The sequence below is a fragment of the Odocoileus virginianus genome, chromosome 28 (genome assembly GCF_023699985.2).
Source record: "Odocoileus virginianus isolate 20LAN1187 ecotype Illinois chromosome 28, Ovbor_1.2, whole genome shotgun sequence".
In the NCBI taxonomy this organism is placed as follows: Eukaryota; Metazoa; Chordata; class Mammalia; order Artiodactyla; family Cervidae; genus Odocoileus; species Odocoileus virginianus.
Window position 1 is genome coordinate 1,169,374 of NC_069701.1, and position 25,372 is coordinate 1,194,745.

General features: G+C 37.9%; 1 protein-coding gene across 3 annotated transcripts in view; it reads left to right on the top strand.

Annotated features, from left to right (window-relative positions):
* SLC36A4 (solute carrier family 36 member 4) overlaps positions 1 to 25,372 on the top strand; it is a 44,766-nt gene that overhangs the window by 15,143 nt on the left and 4,251 nt on the right. For 2 of the 3 annotated variants that reach the window (XM_070457135.1, XM_070457137.1), the window contains 4 exons: positions 2,385 to 2,612; positions 4,682 to 4,780; positions 8,940 to 9,109; positions 19,881 to 20,050. In XM_070457135.1, coding sequence (XP_070313236.1) covers positions 2,385 to 2,612; positions 4,682 to 4,780; positions 8,940 to 9,109; positions 19,881 to 20,050 — 667 coding nt within the window. The remainder of the gene's footprint in view (positions 1 to 2,384; positions 2,613 to 4,681; positions 4,781 to 8,939; positions 9,110 to 19,880; positions 20,051 to 25,372) is intronic. The other variant, XM_070457136.1, reaches the window with a different exon arrangement.

Consider the following 25,372-nt stretch of genomic DNA (forward strand, 5'->3'; position numbering starts at 1 on the left):
GTGAAAGCCTTTATACAATGCATTATGCATTTTATATGCAGTATGCAAATGTAGCATATTATAGCTTTAATTCTGCATTTTAGCTTTGCTGAAGAACATCATCTGCCTTTGGAATTTTAACCATTAAATCACTGAATTGAAAAGTTAATAAATTGTAGAATTTAGTAAATTTGAGCTCTACATGGAAGCAACTGAATTTAGTAATTTTATCTTATAATATTTATTTCAGTGTTTTGCATTTTGGTAAACTTGTGAGAGCGTAGGAAGCCCTATTAGATAGCCAGTCTCTGTCTCTAGAGGGCACCGAAGGACTCAAATGTTTACCTGAATCTTGCTCTGGGTATGTATCGATACTTTTATTATACTTTATTTTTCAATCTCGAGAATTTCCTATAACAGTCTTTCTGCCAAAGAATACTAAATTATTATGAGAGGTTTGTGGTAGAATTGATGTGAAATTCCCAAGCACCTAACAACTCAAGCAGCCCTTTGTAAAATTGGTTATATGACTACTTTTCTATTGCCAGGAATCCCTGATAGAGCTTAACTCTGATCATGGCCTCATCTTGATTATGGGAAGTACTTCTTTGAATACCTGTACTTCAAAAGTATTTGGCTGTAAATAATTTGATGACAGAGAAAATCAGGTCAACAAATAAAATATCTTCTTAAAAGCCAAGTGATGTAAATGGTCAATTTTGCTTTTATTTCAAGTTATAGAAGATAAAATAGAAAGTTTTAATGGCCAATTATAAAATAAATGAGAGCTGTGCGTTTCTTAAATGGCACATGGCATAACCTGAGAGTCTGTTAGTTCAGTATGAGTTATAAGTTGCCAATATAACTTAAAACTAGTAGGTATATTCCCTGCAATTTAAGATGATATGTACATTTGTAGTGACACTAAACATTACTTACTGTGGATAAGGGTAGAATTAACCCCCTGGATTATTAATCATGTCAGGATTTTGTTCTGTACTTCTGACTTGTTGGCCTCCTAGTCCTGTATTTCGGGGGAGAAAGAGCGATGTCATGGAAGGGACCAGGGGCTCCTTGGGCAGGCCTTCTTTGAGGCTTGCAGCGTTTTGATGAGGTGAACGTGTACCTGTCACACACCAGATTCTTGGGTCTCAGACCTGGGTTTGAATCCTAGAACCACCACTTACTGGCTTGATATTACATAGATTTTTCTTTCTTACTTTCCCTAAACCTCACTTTCTCAACTGTAAAATGGAAATTAATATTACCACCCACCTCAGAGAGTTGTTTTGAGGATTAAATGAGATGTTGCATATAGTATTTAGTTCAGTACTTGACACAGTGTATATAAATCATAATTTTTTTATGTTTCTCCTTCATGAGTATAAGTTGATGGAAGTTTTTTCCTCCACTCTTCCTTATTCTGGTAATCTCCTGGTAATAGGTTCATGAAGGGTTCCTGGAGAGTAAAGTTCAGTACTTGACACATAGAAAGTACTCAGAAAATACTTGCTGTTATTATTATAAGTTTTGGTTCTTAATTTATATATCCAGAGACGTGATGATGTCATTATGTTCAAAGGAGGGTACAGTGTTTGGGACAAATAGATTTTCACTGATATTTTTATTTTAGTATGATCTGCCTTTGCTGTGAGTTTTTAAGATTATTTTTAAAGTCCTCTATAATTTCAATTCTATTTTTGTAAGTTGGACTATTTGATTAATTGAATCAGGGATAATTTTTAATATATGGAGCCTATAATTATGAAATCTCTTTTGGAAACTAAATATTGGTTTATAGAAGTAGCTGAATAAATTTTGAGGTAAAGTTGGTTTATCTTATAGAATCTTGTTGCTCTGACAAAACTTTATTGTCTAGCATGCAGAAGATAACTGATTTTTAATAAATATATATTGACAGTGATACTAATTCATCAACAGTTGCTTTATAGAATACCTTTAAAATTGGGCCCTGATTTCTGTGTTTCATTTGGACTACTGTATATTTCTAAAAGGCACTTGGAGATTGTTTTCTGCTTTGAAAAAACTGTTTTTTCAAAACTATCCCATGGCCAGTGGCCATTTTAGACAAGCATACTTCTGTTTTTGATTATCTCAGAAGCAGATTGAGCCTTTGCAGGCAGCACAAGCATCACGGTCACAAACCTTCAAAATGGATTAGCAAGTCTGTCCTCATAAGTTTCTAGTGAATTTGTTTTCACAGTATGATAAAATTATTTTGCAAAGAAGACTATTCTATTTTAATTATTCTTTGTTTATATATACATATATATATATATACATACATATATGTATATGTTTTTTTAATATTTATCCTTCATGCTTATAAGTTAATGGAAGTTTTTGTCTCCCCTCTTCCTTATCCTCCTGGTAATCCTGTATAGGTTCATGAAGGGTTCCTGGAGAGTAAAGTGTTTGTTTTGAATAGTACCAATTCATCAAGTCCATGTGAGAGAAGAAGTATTGACCTAAGGATATACATGCTTTGCTTTCTTCCATTTTTAATTCTTTTGGTCTTCATTCGTGAGCTCAAGAATCTGTTTGTGCTTTCATTCCTTGCCAACATATCCATGGCTGTCAGTCTTGTGATAATTTATCAGTACGTTGTTAGGGTAAGTATAATGTGTTTTAACTGTGTTGTATGTTTTTTAACAAGTAAACTTTTTTTTTTTTTTTTTTACTTTAGAGGTAAAAGTGAAGATAAGTAAAGACCCTACTTTATCTGTGTCACCTAGGAGATAAACAGGTTTCCTTTTGGGGGTACTGCTTAGCTGAAGAAGTATATGGCATAGAGGATGAAAGCGTAGGCTTGTAGTCAGATCTGGTTTTGAATCTTGGTCAGTATGCTCCCGAGCTGTATGGCATTGCTTCAGAATGTAGTAATGTCTGCCCTGCTAGAGTTGTGAGATGCAGGAGCCTGCCTTAGTACACTGCCTCAAAGAAACAAAGAATGCAACAGTGTCTTGTTTAGTCCTTTAAGACTTAAACCAGTCACAGGAGATGGGAGTCTAGATGTGATGTTATGATTTTCTTTCACGCCTGAAGCTTTACTTGCCGCCACCGCTTCAGCTCACTGCCACTACCCTGGGTTGTAATCTCTTTCTGCAGTAACTGCAACTGAGTTCATCATCAGTAGTCTGGAGATACTTAACTCAGTTTCCTTAAAATAATCTGTTGAGAAGATCCAGGGGATCTGCAAATCCCTTAAAATTATTTATAAGATTTAGTGTTTCTGTTTATATATATGCATTTTCCACTGATCAGCTGTATAACTTTCATCTCTCACTGGGGCCAGTGACTCAAAAAAGGTGGAGAATAAATTATCATAAATCTCTGACTCAGTTCAGTTGCTCAGTCATGTCTGACTCTTTGCGACCCCATGAACTGCAACACGTCAGGCCTCGCTGTCCATCACCGACTCCCAGAGTTTACTCAAACTCATGTCCATTGCATCAGTGATGCCATCAAACCATCTTGTGCTTTGTTGTCCCCTTCTCCTCAATCTTTCCCAGCATCAGGATCTTCTCAAATGAGTCCGCTCTTCCCATCAGATGGCCAAAGTATTGGAGTTTCAGCTTCAGCATCAGTCCTTCCAATGAATATTCAGGACTGATCTCCTTTAGGATGGACTGGTATGATCTCCTTGCAGTCCAAGGGACTCTCAAGAGTGTCTTCTCCAACACCACAGTTCAAAAGCATCATTTCTTCAGCACTCAGATTTGTTTATGATCCAACTCTCACATCCACACATGACTACTGGAAAAACCATAGCTTTGACTAGGTGGCGGACCTTTGTTGGCAAAGTATGTCTCTGCTTTGTAATATGCTGTCTAGGTTGGTCATAGCTTTTCTTCCAAGGAGCGAGCATCTTTTATTTCATGGCTACTGTCACCATTTGCAGTGATTTTGGAGCTCAGAAGATAAAGGTTTTCTAGACCTCTCTTATGTCACACTTCAGTGTCTTTGTTCATCCCTTTCATCAGCCTCGGATTCCACTTCCAGTCAGAGAACACAGGGGGGTGAGGAGACTTGGGGCAGCTGGAAGAAGTAGCCACTTTGGGCCCAGACATCTTGAACAAGATGTGCAGATTGTGAGTTTCCAGGTAGTGAGGGTTGGAACAAGGCCGTGTGAGCCAGAGTCGAGGCTTGTGCACGAATAGTAAGGGCGATGGCAATTGTCAGGTCGCAGAGTGGAACCCTGAGCAGGAGCTGGGGAGCCGCGCAGGGCCGTGCAGTGGGAAGCCAGAGCTGGGGAGGTCTCAGAAGCCAGAAGCGCAGTGGGAGTGGCGTGGGGATGAGTTCCACTGGACACTGTCAGCAGTGGCTGATAGTGACTGTGTGGCTCTCAGCTCAGATGCTGATATGCTTGCGTGTTTCCCGTTGTGGCAGGAGCCATGCCCAGTGAGAACAGCCTGGGACTTACAGGTGGGAGCAGGTAATCAGGAGCGTTTAGCTCAGCTGGAACATGTGGGCTCGAGGGAGACAGTTGCTTCTGGCAGTAAAATCCTAACAGCTTGGCTACATTTAACATAGGATGCTTAAACTTTTTAGTGAAACAATTATTCACATTTATAATCCACATTTGCTAGTGTGAAGCTCATAAGTATATGATTTCACTCTTCTGCTTTAAATTGTTTCAAACAAGTACGTAACTTATCTTATTTTTTCTTTCTTTCTCCAGAATATGCCAGATCCCCACAACCTTCCAATAGTGGCTGGTTGGAAAAAATACCCCCTCTTTTTTGGTACTGCTGTATTTGCTTTTGAAGGCATTGGAGTGGTAAGGATTTAATTCTTTATTATTATTTTTTAAAATCTTAAGTCAACACAGAGACTTAGTTACATTTAAAAATACATGGTTTTCTTTCCTGTTTCTGTTTATTTTTGTTTGTTTCTATTTTTTTATTCCTAGAAAATGATTTGCATTTTGGCATGATAATCTTGAATTACGGTTTAGTTCCTCTACTAACCAGCAGTTTCATCCATGTTCTATATTAGATTGTTTTCTTAATGTGTAAAATGAGAGCATTAGAATAGGTGATTTTTAATATTTTGTTGTGAAAATTTTCAAACCTATATAGTGTGATGAACTCCTCTGTAAGCGTCACCCAGCTTCAAAAACCATTAACTCGTTGTTAATTTTGTCTGATCTATATTCTCTCTACTCTGTCAAGTCTGGGTTATATTTAGACAGATCCCAAACATCATATCTTATAGACTAGATGGTTAGAAATGAATTGAAATTGTTATAAAGTTTACTATTACATAAGAAGAGTCAAATATAAATTCTTTTTAGATTTATGCATATCATATTTGTTTTGTGAAATGATGTTATCATGAAGCTAATACCAAGAGATACAAACATTGTGCAGATTCTGAGATCCTAAATATTTCCATTCAAGATGCTTCCAGTTCAGGGAACTGAACTTGTGGCCTAGTGGTTAAGACGCTGAACTTCCAGTTCAGGGGCTGTGGATTCAGTCCCTGGTTGGGGAGATAAGATGCCAAATGCCGTGCGGTGTGGCTAAAAAATTAAGCAAGAAAAAGATGCTTCCCATTCATTGAAAGCCCAGAATGTATATGTAGATTTGGGCAAAATAGAATATTGCTGTTTGTGTGCTCAGTCAGTCAGTCATGTTCAACTCTTTGTGACCCCATGGACTGTAACCTGCCAGGCTCCTCTGTCCATGGAATTTTTCAGTCAAGAATACTGGACTGGGTTGCCATTTCCTACTCCAGGGGATCTTCTCGACCCAGAGATCAAACCTGAATCTCTTGTGTTTGCTGCGTTGGCAGGTGGATTCTTTGACACTGTGCCACCTAGGAAGCCCCATACTACATTTGATCTTGGTCAAAAGACCATGTCTTTTTGTCTTTTGATGCTGTTCATGGGGTTCTCAGGGCAAGAATACTGAAGTGGTCTGCCATTCCCTTTTCCCTGGACCACTGGGTCCTTCTCCAGTGACCCAGGCCCTGATGCTGGGAAAGATTGAGGGCAGGAGGAGAAGGGGGTAACAGGGGATGAGATGGTTGGATGGCATCACTGACTCAATGGATGTGAGTTTGAGCAAACTCAGGGAGATAGTGAAGGACAGAGAAGCCTGGCATGCTATAGCCCATGGGGGTCACAAAGAGTCAGACACGACTTAGCAACTGAACAGCAAAAGGCCATAGCTTATGTTTCATCGTCTGATGGTTGGGTGTGGGAGCAGAACCGCTGATAAACATCTGTTTGTATGAACCGCAGACAAAACAGAACTGAGACAGTTTTCTGCGATTTTAGTTGGCTTTCTGCTCTCTGATTCTCCTTTACAGAATTCTTCCTAGTTCTTAGAGGTTCCATTTATCCCTGTTAGAGACAATTGTAGATTTTCATTTCTGCTTTAGCTAGTAAGCTGTAGTTAAGCTATTGGACATTTCCACTTAAGTGTTGTTCCTCTGATATCTCAGATTCAACAACTCTGAAGTCTGATACATCCTTTTTTATATAAAACCAGTTTCATTTTTCTCATTTCTCTATTTCTTTTAGTTTGACTTTTGGTTGCTCAAACTTCATCACTGGAGTATTTCTTTTCACTGTGTCCCTAGTTTCCTCGTCCCAGTCAGCAGTTAGGCTGTGTTGAGCCTTCTCTTTGTGCTTCCCCAGATCAGCTCTGTAAGTGAGGTTATGTGTGAAACAGGCAACGCTGCTGGACGCACGTGGGGCCTCCGTAGTGTCCGTTTCCATCCCTTCCTCCTTTCCCAGCTGCACTGGCATCCCTGACTTTAGCTTCTCCTCTCAGTCTGGGTTTTCTCTGGAGCACACCACATGGGTACTCTTCTCTTTTCTGCTAATCACTCACAGTTTTTACATGGACCTACCTCCCTCACCTCAGAAGTGGAGATAACATTAGTTATTATCTCATGAGGTTATTGTGAGATACTACATGAAAGCTTTTTTAAAAAGTACCTGGCACATTGTAAGCACTCAGTAAATACTTGTTATTATTACTTAGTGTCTTTTACTGTATGGTCAAATTTGTATGCCCCAAACCTCCAAATATTTGCCTACAGATTTAACTTTTAAATTGGCCTTTTTTTAAAAGGGGTCCCCCCCCCACCCTCATAATGTAAGTACTTATTCGTCTCACTGGGGCTTCCCTGGTGGCTCAGATGGTAAGGAATCCACCTGCAATACAGGAGATCTGGGTTCCATCCCTGGCTTGGGAAGATCCCCCGGAGAAGGGAAAGGCTACCCACTCCAGTATTCTGGCCTGGAGTATTCCATGGACAGAGGACTCCACAGGGTTGCAAAGAGTCGGATGTGTCTGTGTGACTTTCACACTTCACACGTTCATCTCATTATTGACAGACCACAGATACAGACGGATAGATAGAGAAACAGTTGTAGACAGGTGTGTACGTGGGTCAGTATGCGTACATGTATCTACTAACTCTATCTACGGAGAGAGCTGAAAGCAATGGCACCCAGGAGCACTGAGCCCTTAGTGCCAGATCTTGAGTTCTAAATCTGATTTTCCAGCAAAGGAAACAAAGTTCTTTGGAGAAATGACTGGTTACAGGATAGAGAAGCAAGGAAATTCAGGTTGTGTCTGGAGCATATTGTAGTGCCAGAGAGTGTGTGTGTGTGTGTGTGTGTGAGTGTTCAGTTGTGTCTGACTCTTTGCAACCCCATGGACTGTAGCCTGCCAGGCTCATGTGTCCACGGAGTTTTCCAGGCAAGAATATTGGAGTGGGTTGCCATTTCCTTCTCCAGGGGATCTTCCTGGCCCAGAGATTGAACCTGCGTCTCTTACGTCTACTGCATTGGCAGACAGGTTCTTTACCCACTAGTGCCAGCTGGGAAGCCCTGCCAGAAAGTATGAAAGTGCTCAAAAAGCAAAAAAATAGGTGTACGTCAAAAGGACAAAGGAGCTCACCTGATGGAATTCATGACGACTGGAACTGGAATGATAGTAGTAGCAAAATAAGCAGTACTGTTTTGGTTCCGTACACAAAGCTGTAAAACAAATATATATGAATCCTTATGAATACCAGTATGTGATTAAATAGATAAGCACATAGGGCAGATTTCCAAATAGCTTATGTAGATACTATCCTCGAGGACCTGTCACTAACCCCCAGTCCCTGGAGCGCGGGCTGCCTGTCGTGATTACTTCCAAATAGGGGCAGGAAGGAAAGAGCTTTATAAGCAGAACTTTCCGGGCAAACACTGCCTTAGCCAGGTGATCAAAATGAACTCCACCAGCGCTAAATCATGTTGATGGCGTGTGTGACAGGAAGGGCATCACACTTCCATGGTGTACTTTTATGAAACCTATAATCCCAATCTAGTCAGGAGGAAAACATCAGACAATTAATAGAGGGGCAGTGTGCCAAATACATAACCAGGCTCCTCAAAGCTGTCAAGGTGATAAACAACAAGGAAGGATCAACAAACTGCCCCAGACCAGAGGAGGCTAAGGGCACACGATGGCAAAATGCAAGGCGCTGTCCTGGCCAGGACCCTGGAGCAGAACAAGGACGCTTGTGGGAAAACTGGTGAAATCCAGGTAGAAGTTTGGAGTTTAATTATAGTGTCCCAGTATTGGTTCTTAGTTGTAACACATGTACTTTCATTGTCTAAAATGTTACTAAAAGGAGAAACTGGTCAGGAGTATATGGGAGTCTTCTGTTTATCTCTGCATCTTTTCTGTAAATCTAAAATTATTTCAAAGTAGAAAGTTTATTTTTTAAAAAACCTGACAGTTTTGCACATTAAGAACTGATTTCAAATCTTTTTATTTTAGGAATTTAAAAAATCTGTAGTGTGAAAAAATATGTAATATTTAGAAAAATACATCAAGGATTATGTGTTTCATATACTATAGAAATATTAATTTGGGCACCTATCAGATGGGGTGCTATATTGTTTTCATTTATTTGCATTCTCTTCTTAGGTCCTTCCACTGGAAAATCAAATGAAAGAATCAAAACGCTTCCCCCAAGCATTGAATATTGGCATGGGGATTGTCACAGCGCTATATGTAACATTAGCTACTTTAGGATATATGTGTTTCCACGATGATATCAAAGGCAGCATAACTTTAAATCTTCCCCAAGATGTGTGGTAGGTAGACAAGAGTTTGTTAACCGAATTTGTATATTTTATAAATATAATTTACTAGTGTTTTATGATAAAAGTGTATTTTTAGTTTTATGATTTAAACATTTAAAATCTTTACTGTGGTTTCTTATTTGTGTAATCTAAATTTTTTCATGATCTTCAGAGGAGGTCATCTGATTTTGCAGATTTTTGCAGTATGTTTTTTAAAGATTAAAAATTACAGGTTGTTCCAAATTTGGATAACAGGTGAAACATGAACTCTTTTAATATAGACTCACTTTAATAAAAAAATTTAATACTTATCCTTGCTGCCCAAAATCTAACATTCTGGGTTTCTGATAAAATCATATAACCCATCACTTATGGCCCTCAAGGTTTTAGTGGTCAGCTTTAATACTGTACGTGTCTCAGTCCTTTCTGCACACAGGACACATTATACAGTTGACCGTTGAACAACAGGGGTTTGAACTGCATGGGTCCACTTATATGGATTTTTTTCAATTAACATGTTAGAAAAATTTTTGAGATTCATGACAATTTGAAAAAACTCACAAACTACATAGCCTAGAAATATAAAAAAGGTATGTCATGAATCTATAAAATATATGTAGCTGTACCTGTAACATGCAAGATATGAGTTAATTGACTGTCAGTAAGGCTTCTAGTCAGTAGTAGGCTATTAGTAGCTAAGTTTGGGGGGAATCAGAAGTAATATGCAGGGTCAGACCCCAACCTGCACTGATCAAGGGTCAACTGTAAATAGTATGGTGCATCTTAATATTCTCTTTATTATTAGAACCATATTCTGCTAAATGAAGCAATATATAGAGTCTTTATCTTCTTCCACAGATTGATCTTTGGAGATTTAATAAAGATATTGGCAGTGATTATGATGTAGACTCGCTCCCTTATTTATGAAATGGAAAAGTAACTTCTTAGTTTTGATAAATGCAAAGAATAAATGCTGACCTAATACCATGCTGTTGGTATTTAGCTGTTGGTATGGAAGTCTGTGAAACCTTAAATTTAAATATTTTGACTGGTTTCCTGATGAGAGTTTGATTGCTATTCATTTGAATCCTGGGTCCTCAATGGAGTCCAGAATGTTATTAGAGTAAATGTGTGCAGGGAACCACTTATGATAGGGAGGAATTACGTAGAGTGGTTTCCAGGTTGCACAAGTCTCATATATGCAGTGTGTTTATCTTTTTTTAAAAATTACAGTTTTCCTTTAGCTGTGATATATTTAGGAAGGCATTCCAAGGTGGAACCCTTTCAATGATATACATTTGTTTCAAGCTGGAGACCTGAGTACAAACAAGACATGTGATTGTTTGGCCTTTATTTCATTAACCTATTTTATAGTTGATAATATAGTTTTGTTTCCTTCAAAAGTGCTCCTTTTTTCTTTTTTGTAATAGTTTAATATAGAGTATAGACAAACAGCTTAATATAAGAGGATCAAGGCTAAGAATTATGGTAGTTTAGTTTCTCTTTCAAAGATAGTAAGTACAGTGTCTAGAATACAGAATGATACATTTCTCCACTTGGAGTAATAGTTAGACTAAATCCTCAAAGCAAATTTATAAGTAAATTTGACAAGTACTATAAGAGGTAGGTGGGGAAACAGCATCAGAATTCTCCCCTACCCTTATTCATGAACGTATCTAAAGAAAGTCTTGAGGGGGACGATACCGAGGTGGCAGTGCCTGCGTGTCAAGCTGAGACGCTCCTCTCCCCGGGGAGCCAGGGACCTGGTGAAGTAGCCGTGGACACAGAGGTGGAGGTGTTGGTCCTTTAATGGACCAGAACCTGCTGGTCCGGAGTCGAGGATGAGAGAGCGAAAGAAGGAAAGAGGCTAATATTCCCTGGGTTACGCAGCCGGCTTCCGCGCTCCAGGGAATCAGCCAGAAATAGAGAGAGAGAGATAGAGAAAAAAAGAAAGAAAGAAAGACATGGGGACCCAAGCTCTGATGGAGCAAAGGTGTTTTAATCAGCATGGTGTGAGCATAGATACTGTAGTTATTCTCTGCAAAGATAAAGATTAAAATTCCAGACTTACAAACACAGGGCGATCCCTATTAAAGAGAGAAGAGTGTACTTATCACCATAATGAGAAACTAACAAAGGAAATGCCTGGATTCCTCAGCCCTGGGAAAGGCATGCCTCTCTTCTTAATTCCTGAATATTCAGGATTTAATAAGGGCCAACGGTTTTCTGAAGATCCATAACAGCACCCGGGAAGCCTCCTGTTAAATGCTTCCTGACAGGAAGGAATGCTTCTGGTTTTCACAGCTAAACCTCAGGGGGGTGATACTGTCCCTGCAGCAGCTCTAATCAATCCTTCCCTTTTTCTGCGTCCACTTCCCACCTTTGCCTTGTTCCCTAATTGCTATGGCTCCCCAGTTAGAATGGAACTCATTATAAGCCTTAATTAAAAACAGGCTATCAAATAAAACAACTCTCCACTTTCAGGTTGTGACTTTTTTTTAGTCTACAAGATCATAGTTTCTATTCGGGAAAGCCTTGTTAGACACCTGCTTTTTATTTAGAAGAGGGGAGCCTTGTATCCTTGGAAATAAAAATCTGTTCAAAACAGGAAAGCAAGTCAGGATACTCCCCTTTAGAGAACTGCTGTTGAGTAACACATTCTGGTGGAGGCATGCCTTTTGTGACCTACAGTCTGTTTCTTTATGGTCTGCAACTGTGTGTGCGTGCTCAGTTGCTTCAGTCTTGTCCGACTCTTAGTGACCCCATGGACTATAGTTCACCAGGCTTCTCTGTCCGTGGAATTCTCCAGGAAAGAATACTGACTGGAGTGTGTTGTCATACCCTTCTCCAGGGTATCTTCCCAACCTAGTGATCAAACCCCAGTCTCTTACATCTCCTGCATTGGGAAGCAAGTTCTCTGTGAGCGATACTGGAGAGAAGACGCTTGTCTTTTATAATGATAATCTTCCAAAATGAGAAGTTTAGACTAGGATAATCATGGGGTTATCTCAGAGATTACTTTCTTGAATTGCTATGTATGAGTCCCTTCTTCCCTCCCCTCCCTGTGCTTCAGGCAATAGGCCGAGCAGTTTAGAGAATGTGTAATGTACTCTTTATTGTCTGAATATTGATCTTGGAGAGGCAGCAGTGAGTGAAGACTCTTAGTTCTCTGCCCAGAAATTGAACCTGGGTAGCCTGGATGAAACTAGCCACTAGATCAGCAAGGGTTAGAGGCTAGAAGCTCTTGCCCCCATTGAAGTGCATTTCTCAAGGAGGCAAGAGCTGTGACAAGAGATACAAAGTTTATTATTAGACACACAGCGCAATCACCAGTGTGAGAGCCCAGTGGAGAAAGTCTGTGTAGCTGAGATAGAAGTGAGGCAGAGATGCACACCCGGAGGGAAGGGGTGAGGTGTCCCCCTTAGCGAGGAGGAGCCCTGCAAAGAGGCCGTTAAGGCATTCATACAGAGCAGTTCTTCTGGGTCTTTGTATACTTTGGGCCAATTGTCTGGTTTCTTTTTCCACATCTGACCTACCCTAGGACCCTCCCCATATGCTTGTGCAACACCATGGACTGTAGCCCGCCTATCCTGGGCTGGAATCCATTTTCCAGTGTTCATTCCAGCTCAGATTACTATAAGGCAGCCTTGGCATCACATACTGTGGGGGTGCCACCTCCTTTGACCCCAGGAGCTTTTGTGCACATGTTCAGTGTCTCCCTCGCCCCAAGGACAGGAAACATGAGACCTCCTGATCCTTTACTCAAACAGGGTGTAGCCCCTTCTGTTTCTGCCATGCCTGTTACCTTAAGGTGTCCACAGAAGACATGGCCTGGCTCTTTTCCCTGTTTCTGTTGTCATTTCTATTTCAGAGTGCAAAGAGGAAGCTGGTTGTAAACACATGATCTGGAGCCCCCCATCTCCTATCTCAGGAAATACAAATGGGAGGCTAGCTGTAGCGTGTCCAGCCTGAAGCCCATTTTTTTGATCCCAAGAAATGTAAGCAGGAGCCCACCTAATTCCTGCCTCAGCTATGAAAGCCAGTGACTGTCACAGGAGCCTAGGGAACCCAACTACCAGCCATGAGAAGCTCTAAAGGGCTTTTGATGCCACGTTGACTTAAAGTCTCAGAGTTTATGTGGGGTATTCCTACAAGAAAAGGTTGAATCAGAGAGCAGCCCCAGAATAAAGCAAGTATGGATTAGAGAGGCTCCAAGTTATTAATTACTTACTACTTTCGGTCTTAGTGAGGCATCATCTTTTAAAACTAGTTATGAGTACTATTGTTCAATGTAGTGCATTTACCTTTTGAAGTAAAGGATATATTTTAAAGATGATAATAAAGTAAATTGGGCTTCCCCCATGACTCAGGGGTTAAAGAACCTCCTGCAATGCAGAAGACACAGGAGACAGGGGTTCGATCCTTGGGTTGGCAAGATCCCTTGGAGGAGGAAATGGCAACCAACTCCAGTGTTCTTGGAGCCTGGCAGGCTACAGTCCATGGAGCCTCACAGAGTTGGACATGACCGAGCGACTAAGCAATCAAATAAATTCATGGTTCTGAGCTAGAACATGAGCACCTTGAGGCAGAGACCCTGCACCTCTGGGTTTTTGGTGCATCTCCATAATATAGCACATTACTCAGCACTTAGTAAATGTTCATTAATTAGTATTCTAGGTATAAAAGCATTTCCCTTGTAACTGCTAATCTTAATTGAATGATGTTTTGGCAGTGTTTTTCCAGGATTTCCAGTAGAGTAACCCAAATAGCAGACATTCTTGTCCTGAGAGATATCAAGGGTATATTAAGTTTTCAGATAAACAGACATTGAGAAGCAGTAAAGTGACTTCTTCCATCTCACACATGGAATCCTTTTGAAGCACCCATTGGATGGGGAAAATTCAAACAGGAGAGAAGCCTGTAATAACAGGGAAGATGTGGAGTAGATTATTTATTTAGATAAGTGAACAGGGACTTCATGTTCCCCACAAAACAGAAGAAATCTTAAGTCTGAGCTCCTGTTTGTAGCATATAGGAACTAGGAGATTGAATATTCTGGAAATATTGCTGACAGATAGTAGCAGATAATCAAGCTGTCTTAATTGATCCTACCAGGAAATCTGGGAGTTGACCTCTGAGGAATTTGTTACCTAAGATGAAAATATTTAGGCAAGAATGGACTCACCACGAGGCACAGTAAATAAAGATGTAGAGAAATATGAGGAAACAGGATAAAGATTTGTATATTCTGAACTATTTCTTCCATTCTCACCCTCAGAAATTCTTAGTGATATTCTTCCAATATTAAAGTTGCCTATATCTAGGAATCCTGGCTGAAATGACCTCTGCCTTTCCTTTCCTCTGCGTGCCTTCTTTTTTCATCACAGTAAATATGACTAAGTTAAAAATGAAGGGCATCTATCAAATTCATCTGTCATCTAACAGATATTTACTGTATGTGTTTTATATACTTGGAACTACTCCCAAGCACGAGAGATACAGCAGCGAACAGATAACGATGTCCTCCTCATGATGCTTGCATTCTAGGGGACGTTCCTCAAACGCCAAGCTGTTTACAGCAGTCAGTGTAGTGATGAATACTAGATGACACTTGTTAGGTGTCTTTGTTGCTGTTGTTGAGTTTCTCAGTCATGTCTGACTCTTCATGACACCGTGGACTGCAGCGCGCCAGGCTTCCCGGTCCTTCACTGTCTCCTGGAGCTTGCACAAACTCATGTCCATTGAGTCGGTGATGCCAAAGCCAACCATTGCATCACTAAATAAATAAATAGTTGTTCTATTTATTTATTTTTAGTTTAGAATGAGGTGAGGTTCTTGGTAAGGACTGTAGCTATTTCTCAAAAAGACTTCTTGACAGAGCTTAACCCTCGAGATTCTTGAGGATCATGAAAAGTCCAAGAGAGAAAGTGAATTGTTAAATTATTTCTGAGAGTAGCTTCTGTTTTCAACCTTGAGAGAATGAGTCAGCCTCTTATTTCCCAGATTAACTTTAAAAAATTGAGGTATTCATATTTGTAAATTTAGGTTAAGTATTGATTTGTTAGCCAATATGGGGAAAAGAAGAGAAACCTTGTAATTTTTGAACTCTCATATTTTCATAACTTATATTTTCACTGGAACATTTAGTCATTTTTCTCCCCCATCATCTGATTCTATATATTTACTGCAAAGTAGATATTAAAATAAATATGTGTGTGTATATATATATATATATATATATATATAAAACTGGTCTTTACTAAGGTATTACATTTCTTAGCTATCAGTATAACCGACTTTGTTTTCAAGCGAGAGTCATCTTATTTTTGAAATGTTTGTATTTGTGATATTGATTAAATGTAGTTTCAAAGAATTACTATTCACACCCATTTTTGATCATTAATATTAATTTAACTAATGTTTAATAAGTGTCTATCCCCTCCTAAGTACGTGAATGGTTATACAGAGAATAGAATCTATGTTCTGACTTTCAAGAACTTTGACACTGAGTTTTAAATACCTTTTAAGTTGTTCTATATGTTATTTAAAAGTTGTTTTATGTTGTTGAAAACATATTAAAAAGCTCATACAAGCTGGGTTTATTTCAGGGATGCAAGGATTCTTCAATATATGCAAATCAATCAGTGTGATACACCATATTAACAAATTGAAAGATAAAAACCATATGATAATCTCAATAGATGCAGAAAAATCCTTTGACAAAATTCAGCACCCATTTATGATTAAAACTCTTTAAAAAATGGGCATGGAAGGAACATACCTCAACATAGTAAAGGCCATATATGATAAGCCCACAGCAAACATTCTCAGTGGTGAAAAGCTGAAATCATTCCCCGTTAGATCAGGAACAAGACAAAGGTGTCCACTTTCACCACTGTTATTCAACATAGTTCTGAAGTCCTCGCTATAGCAATCAGAAAAGAAAAAGAAATAAAAGGAATCCAGATCAGAAAAGAAGTAAAGCTCTCACTGTTTGCAGATGACATGATACATACATAGAAAACCCTAAAGATAGTATCAGAAAATTTCTAGAGCTAATCAGTGAATTTAGCAAAGTTTCAGGATATAAAATCAGTACACAGAAATTGCTTGAATTTCTATATACTACCAATGAAAAATCAGAGAAATTAAGGAGTCAGTCCCTTCATTCACCACTGCAATAAAAAGAATAAAATATCTAGGAATAAACTTACCTAAGAAGACAAAAGAACTGTACACAGAGAATTATAAGACACGAATGAAAGACATTAAAGATGACATAAACAGATATTCCATGTTCCTGGGTAGGAAGAATCAATATTGTGAAAATGACTATACTGCCAAATGCAATCTACAGATTCAATGCAATACCTATTAAATTACCAATGGCATTTTTCAAAGAACTAGAACAAAAAATTTCACAATTCATATGGAAACACAAAAGGCCCTGAAGAGCCAAAGCAGTCTTGAGAAAGAGGAATGGAGCTGGAGGAATCAGCCTTCCTGACCTCAGGTTACACTACGAAGCCACAGTCATCAAGACAGTGTGGTGCTGGCACAAAAACAGAAATATAGACCAATGGAACAGGATAGAAAGCCCAGAAAAAAACCATGCACCTCTGGGTACCTTATATTTGACAAAGGAGGCAAGAATATACAATGGGGCAAAGATAGCCTCTTCAATAAATGGTGCTGGGAAAACTGGATGTAAAAGGATAAAATTAGAACACTTCCTAACACCATACACAAAGATAAACTCAAAATGGATTAAAGACCTAAATGTAAGACCAGAAACTAGAAAACCCTTAGAAGCAAACATAGGTAGAACACTTGATGACATAAATCAATGCAAGATCGCCTATGACCCACCTCCTAGAGTAATGGAAATAAAAACAAAAGTAAACAAGTGGGAGCTGATTAAACTTAAAAGCTTTTTCACAGCAAAGGAAAGTATAAACAAGGTGAAAAGACAGCCCTCAGAATGGGAGAAAATAATAGCAAATGAAACAACTGACAAAGGATTAATTTCCAAAATATACAAGTGGCTCATACAACTCAATACCAGAAAAACAAACAACCCAATCAAAAAGTGGGGAAAAGACCTAAACAGACATTTCTCCAAAGAAGACGTACAGATGGCTAACAAACATGTGAAAAGCTGCTCAATATCACTCATTATTAGAGAAATGCAAATCAAAACTACAATGAGATATCACCTCACACCAGTCAGAATGGCCCTCATCAAAAAGTCTACAAACAATAAATGCTGGAGAAGGTGGGGAGGAAAGGGAACTCTGTTGCACTGTTGGTGGGAATGTAAATTGAGACAGTCAATGTGGGAGATGGTATGGAGATTCCTTAAAAAACTAGGAATAAAACCACCATATAACCCAGCGTTCCCACTCCTAGGCATAAACCCTGAGGAAACCAAAATTGAAAGACACACATGTACTCCGATGTTCATTGCAGCACTATGTACAGTAGTTAGAACGTGGAAGCAACCTAGATGTCCATCAACAGATGAATAGATAAAGAAGTTGTGGTATGCATACACAATGGAATATTACTCACCCCCAAAGAGGAACATATTTGAGTCAGTTCTAATGAGGTGGATGAACCTAGAGCCTATTATATAGAGTGGAGTAAGTCAGAAAGAGAAAGATAAATATCGTATACTAACACATATATATGGAATCTAGAACGATGGTACCAATGAATTTTTTTGCAAGGCAGCAGTGGAGAAACAAACATAGAAAACAGACTATGGATGTGGGGAGAGGGGAGGAGAGGGTGAGATGTGTGGAGAGTAACATGGAAACTTACATTATCGTCTGCAAAATAGATAGCCTATGGGAATTTGCTGTGTGTCTCAGGGAACTCAAACGGGCTCTGTATTAACCTAGAGGGGTGTGATGGGAAGGGAGATGGGATGGAGATTCAAGAGGGAGGGGACACATGTACACCTATGGCTGATTCATGTTGCTATTTAACAGAAAGCAAAAAAAAATCTGTAAAGCAATTATCCTTCAATTAAAACAATAAATGAAAAATAAAAGTTTTATGTTGTTGTATATCCTCAAGACAAATCCCTGGCACTTTAAGCAAGTTTTTTTATCCTTTTGAGAGACAGTTTATTCTTCATTTCTAAAACTATTAGTATATATGGCCAATATTAGTACATATTACATATGTAATATTACATATTACATATGTAATACAATATTAGTACAATTACCACAGATACATGCGTAAAACCAAAATGAGAACAAAGGTTGATAAACATGTAGGAAATTTGAGTATAGAAAAATAGAGTGCTTGAAATTATAGATATGAAACATAGAAATTAGGGGGTTCTTGAAACAAAAATATGACTATGAAACAAAAATATGACTGTATGAGAAAAAATTTTTTAAAAAGACTGTATGTAGTGCTTCTCTTTAACACTCTGATTTCTGTATTACTCTCTGGTGGATTCTTAGCAAATATACCAGCTTCTAAAAAGATACTGACCATAATGATGTAAAGTAATTAGCCTCCAACTAATAAAAATTAAAAAAAAAAAAAAAAAAAAAAAAGATCTAATCCCTTAAAAAAAAAAATAAATAAAAAAAAAAAATAATAAAAAGATACTGACCATTTTATTTCCCATTTTTACTCTGGGTAACATCAAATGATAGTACTTACATATAATTAATATTACTGAGTGGTGTTAATAATAACCAGATTCTTAACCTATATAATTTGTTTTATACCAATTAGAAAAGTTATTATACCTATATGTGTAATGATATATTTTTAGATATATTGTTAATCATATTTTAAAAACATGTAAGTTAAAAGATAATTAGAAAAAGGACTGTAGTAATAAACTGATAAGAATATTCAATTTTCCACAATTATGTATCAAAGTATATGAAGCAGGAGTCTTTTGTTATTTTGTACATTCAAATAGCTTGACTATGTCTAAACTTTAAACATTAAGGTGAGAAATATATCTTGAGATCTTTTTAATAGTAAGTTTGCATTGTTCCTAGCCCTAAGGTCTTCCTTATTTCCTTAATTTTGCTGTTTGTAGTATTTTCAAATCTGTTTCCACTCAGTTTTCTTCCTTCCTGCTTCACTCCTAGGATGAATACATTATAGAAGGAGACTTAATCGAATTCCTTCTTGCTTGGCAGCTGTTTAGGAAAACTTTATAATCTTGACATATCAGTGATATCCTACAGTATTTGTCTTTTTCTGCCTGGCTTATTCACTTAGCATAATGCCTGCCACGTTCATGCATGCTGTCTTGTTTTTGCTCATGCACGTTGCCTTAATATAAATCTAACTTTCTTTTATTTTGGTTATTTTCATTTTATTTCTTTTATTTTTATTATGACTTAGATAAACAGAGAATAGATTGGTGTTTGCCAGGGGCTGGTAGATGGGGGAAAAGAGAAGAGTTTTGGTAAAAGGATACAAGCTTTCAGTTAAAAGATGAATAAGGTCTAAGCATCTAATGTATAATGTGGTGACTGGAGTTGATATTACTGTATTGCATGATTGAAATATGCTGAGAGAGTAGAATCAGTGTTCTCACCAAAACAGAAAAAAATAGGCAAATACATGAGGTGATGGATGTGTTTGTTAATTAATTCCATATGTGGGAATTCTTTCACAGTGTATATGTATATCATATCATCATGTTGTAGACTTTAAATGTCTTTTAATTTCATTGGTTAGTTAATTGTCGGTAAAGCTGGAAATAAAAGATTGACTAAATTTTGAAAATTTTTAACAGGTTATATCAATCAGTGAAAATTCTGTATTCCTTCGGCATCTTTGTGACATATTCAATTCAGTTCTATGTTCCAGCAGAGATAATTATCCCTGTGATCACATCCAGATTTCATCCTAAATGGAAGCAAATCTATGAATTTGTAATAAGGTCCTTCTTGGTTACTATTACTTGTAAGTATCACTGCATACTTATAATGATTTTTATTGTTGAATTTCTTCTAATGAAGCTACTTAAAGTATATTTTTTATATTTTTGAAATAATTTTGTTCACCTAACTGGATACATTTTGGTTTAAAATTCTGTTATTCTACTGATATAGAAGAAAATCATAAATCAGATCCTATCACACTTACAACAAGTAACCAAATTTTTATTTTCAAAATAATATCACTCATGATTGAAATATAAGTATATTTAAATCAGATGCGTAAGTGATCCGTATATCATTGACAGCATTTTGCTTTGGCTTTCTAGTTTTCCTGAGGTTTTTTATATCTGCTAACTTGTGTGTTCAACAGTTCAACTCTCCATGACTACCTGTACAAATGGGTTTTGTTCTCTTTTGGTCTTTAACAATTTCAGTGGTTTATTTTACTTGTTATTTGAAGGAGTGTGTATAATCTCTTCTTATCATTTCATATTATAGAATGCCCCCACAAGGTAGAATTAATCATGGAGACTCATGGAGAGGGGCCTTTAGTTTGGCGTAGCACTGTCACGGTGACCCGACGGTTCAAAACTCAGGCCTCCCACTTCCTTGCTGGGTCTTTAGTTAAGTTACAAACCATCTTTGAGTCCTTCTTTCCTCAACTATGAAATGAAGATAAGACATTTAAAAAAATGAACAAAGTGGTTTGAAGTTGCTGTTAATACTATCATTATTGTCACCACTTTTATTATAATTGCAAACAGAAAGACGATTGCCACATTGACCTATCTAATGGCATTGCCTAGGATGATACCAAGGACGAGAGGACTGGTGACTGGGGGACAAGCAGCTTTGGAAATTCTAGAGAAGATTTAAGTAACTGTCTTAGCCCATTTGAGGTTAGAGGATGGTAGAACTAGAAATTCTGGGCAACTCTGTAAATTGCATTGAGCACCTTGGGGTGGAGCTTATGCCTAGATTTAAAGAATTGGGTGTATTATATTTTGTTCAAAGAAACAGCAAAGCTGAGCAAAGTAGATAAAGTAGATAAGACTTACTCTTCAAAGCAATTATTTAAATGAAATATGTCAACTATATAAGGGAAATCACATTGAAGAATGAAGTCAGTAAACCCATACTCCAATGATTAATGAAACACCCAAGAGGAAAAAATTATTTTAAAACGTTTTAGAATATTCCTTACACATTACTTTTATTGACATTTTGACAGCTGTACTAAATAAAAAGACTTATTTCAGGCAAAGTCCTTTTATCAGGAGATGTAACGCAGTTCTATTCTGAACGCATATCTCCTTTTAAGGTTAGCTACTGAATTTTAATAACTTCACCCATTTCTGCACACTGGGTGCTGTCATGTCTGCTGTGGTCCAGACCAGTCTGCACCTTTGCCACCAGGAATTTATTCCCACAAGCCAAGGCTTTTCCTCAAGGGCTGAGGACGTAGCACCGAGAGTTGCAGCCTTTTCTTTGTCACGTCTTTCTTTTAGTTACAAATGGAGAAGCCTGTTTAACCATATGTGAGGGCTATATTTACAGCATGCTTTGGACACAGAGAACACAGACTGTGTCATATTCCCTTCTACTTCACTGAGACACATCGCTGGACACTGACCTTCATTTCAGTCTTTGGCAGGTCCTTCCCAGTTAAAGTCAACCGATGTTCATGACAGGCCTGTTTTGTATCAGTTATCCAAAGCACTGGAAAATGTCCTGGGGCGGACTCTGCTGATGGGCATGTGGAGAGCTGGGGGACCTTGTCCTGTCCATAGAGCAGGTTGTGCGGCACTAGCAGGGGTAGTGGAGGCCCCTCTGGGTTTGCGTGTTTCAGGCCCCATCGTCCTTTCCAGGTGCGGAGTCCACATCTGCAGGACAGATCTGCAAAGTATGGGGCTCATCAGCTCGGGTTGTATTAGTCATGTCCAGGTCTCCATTTAGTATTGAATTGCCGTTTCACAGCATCTTTTCATGGAATCAAAAGCTTGAAAGGATGGGTCAGGCTCTTCCTGCATGTTCCCTGTAGACCCTTCCCTGCTAGGTAGGCATTCCATAGGTAAGAGAGAAGAGTGACTGGAAACTGGCCAGAGGCCAGGCAATAAATGCCTTTTATTTTAAAGGCAAACCTGTAGAAAGCTGCTAGATTTTGATTTCAGACCAGTATTTTGATTCCCTGTTTGAATTGAACCTGCAAAATATGTTAAATACTACTTATTTCTGTTATTGTTTGGTTCATTGATCCTTTTACTGTTTCTAGTTGGAAAAGCCCTTGGATTTGAGAGTATGCTTTCTTCTTTAGTAAACTATGAGTACATAGAGCATAAATCTTTGGTAGTTTGTAGAATACTAAGAAGATATACCAGAATCATTTAAGTTAGTTGTCACAGTAGCTGAAAATAAGTACCATTCTGTGCCCTAGTATTCTATCTTAGAGTCAGTAGGTATATGGAGAGGATCATTCACTGTTTGTGCAATTTAAATTTGTGTGCTACAACTAGTGAAAGCCTGGGTGCAGCAATGAAGACCCAGTGCAACCAAAACTAAAATAAGTTTTAAAAAAGATTTACATGCTAGAGTGTTGTTGATGTTATAATATCAAGCATTTTATTTTTTCTCTGTATCTCTTTTACCATTAAGATGCAAGAAAATGGACCTTTTTTCCATGGCTTTTTTTTCCACTTCAGGGGCAACTTTGTACCATAAGACTACACTCTTTTCCTCTATAATACAGTTTTTGGAAATACTGAATAAGATTAATTAGTACTTACTAGATATATTCATAATAACTGTCTGTAAATGACAAAGGGCAGCCTATTTATAGTAATCCTGTAGTGAATATTTGTAATTTGTAGTGAACTATCCTTATCTAAGCTATCCTTTGACTTACTATTTTTGTGATTTTTGAGTTCTTCTATGTCAGATTTGCCTAAAGTATATATGTTTCACTTTCTTCTCTACTAACATTATCAAATAACATTTCAAGCCATTTTTACTAGCAAATATATATTGGTTATATAACATGTAAAGAATGACTGTCTAATTGATAAATTTCATGATTTAAAAGCATTTGGTAGATGGAATTTTAGTCTGAATGAATAAATTCTAAAATGCTATAGTGCTTCTCCAGATGCTTTTCCAACAATACTTCACTTGATTTACTCATAACAACTTGACCTATTGGAAAACATTAATAACAAAAAATAGACTCCAAAATGAAAGGCTCTTTAGATGACAAGGTGGTAGTCATGTTGGTCTGGTTGTCCTTTTAAATACTGCCATCTGCTGTTAAGTGTTTTATCACAAAATGGATAAAAGCCAATGGGTTTTGAAACATTCTGTTGTGATTGAGAGTTATGCTTTATACTTCCCTTGAGAGAAGTGTTAAAATGGTATAGCACACATCCATTAAACAAGGATTCACTTGATAAAGTATTTCTAGTTTAGAGTTCCAGCTTCACATTCAGTTAGTTTACTTAGGAAGATTTATCGTACTTCAGTCTTGTAGAAGTGCAGCTCCGTTTATGATTTCAGAATAATTTTTTTAGGATTTTGGTTTTCATAATAATGAAAATAAAAAGTGGTAAATAGTAGTGTGTGGTTCTGAGAAATGCAGTGGTTCCAAATTAATGCCACATCCTCCTGGAAAACATCGAGAAGTGCAAAGAGAATACAGGGAGGGAACAAACCATAAACTAACAATTAAGAAGTAAAGAAACCAGTAGACCAGAAACTCGAAACTTAATTACAAAGAGCGTGAGTTAAATTTATGCACACACCCCCCACAGAAAGTTCAGTAAGAGACAAACACGCAGGAGAAAGAAAAGCAAAGGAAGGTAACCTCAGAAATAGAAGGATGATGAAGATTAGTGAGACAACTGATAGCTTTTGAAGACAAGGAAAGGAACACCAACACATGCGTAATCAGAGTCCTCAGAGCCGGCACTGTGGTTACGTAGTCGTCTCTGGAGGCGGTGGTGATAGAGTTGTCACAGCGTGCATGCCAGCAAACTTAGCTGTTATTTCTGGTGGCAGCTCCAACCCTTCACAAATCATTCACTGAACTACTTAAGGACAATTCAGACAAAGACTATGTCTTGATTTTTGCAAACCTTCAGTTGATACCTTTTGGTAAGATATAGATAAGATCAAAAAAGTGCTGGATCAAAACTTGCAGAAAACTTGTCAATAGTTTGGCATAAAATCCTGCTGACAATAATGGTGCATAATTTTTTTTTAACTTTTCATTTTGAAATAGCTTAGAGAAGCTGTACAAGAAAGTAGAATTACCATAAACCCTTTACTATTTCCTCTAATGTTAACAGCTTACACACCACAATACAACTGTTAAAGCCAGGAAATTAACATCGATAAAATGCTACTAACTCATTTATAGACCTCATTTTTATTTCACCAGTTTTTCCACTGTTACCCTTTTCCTGATCCAGGAACCAATTCAAGGTCCCACTTGAATTTAGTTGTCAAGTCTACTTGGTCTCCCCCAGTCTTGACAGTTATCTTTTTCTATCTTCATTTACCTTGACATCTTTGAAGTGTCAGTGATTTTGTAGAATTTCCTTCCATGTAGATTTGTGTGATGCTTTCTTATGACTAGGGTGAAGTCAATCATCTTTAACAAGAACTCCACAGGTGATGGTTTGCTCTTCTCAGTCCATCACATTACGGCTTAGGACTGGTGATGTTAACTTTGCTCACTTGGTTAAGGTGGTGTCTGTCAGATGTCTCCACAATAAAGGTACTCTTTTTTTTCCCTTTATGAGTTTTTTTATAGGGGTATTTCCTGTTCTTATACAGTTAGTGTTATAAAGTGTAAGGTGTTAGTCACTCAGTCGTGTCCAACTCTTTGCAACCCCATAGACTATAGCCTGCCAGACTCCTCCATCCATTGGATTTTCCAGGCAAGAATACTGGAGTGAGTTGCCATTTCCTTCTCCAGGGGATTTTCTGACCCAGGGATCCAACCCAGGTCTCCAGCATTGCAGGCAGATTCTTTGTCGTCTGAACCTTTTGCCCATTAATTTTAGGATCCTTCATTGACTTTTCCTGCAACAGTTATTATTATGGTATTTACTTAATAATTTTATGTTTCCAGGGTTTCTTCTATTTTGGTTAACTGGAATTCTAATGTAAGAAATACTTATCTCTTTTCTTTGATTTAAGCATTTGTTTATAACATACCAGCCAAGATTTTGTGCTTTGTAGAATGAGCTATATGGCAGAATAATGAAAATGCATTCTTTACCCAAAACTTCATAGCAAAAATTAAAAGTTGTTTATGTAAGAAACCCTGTTGATAAGTCAAAGTTGGAGA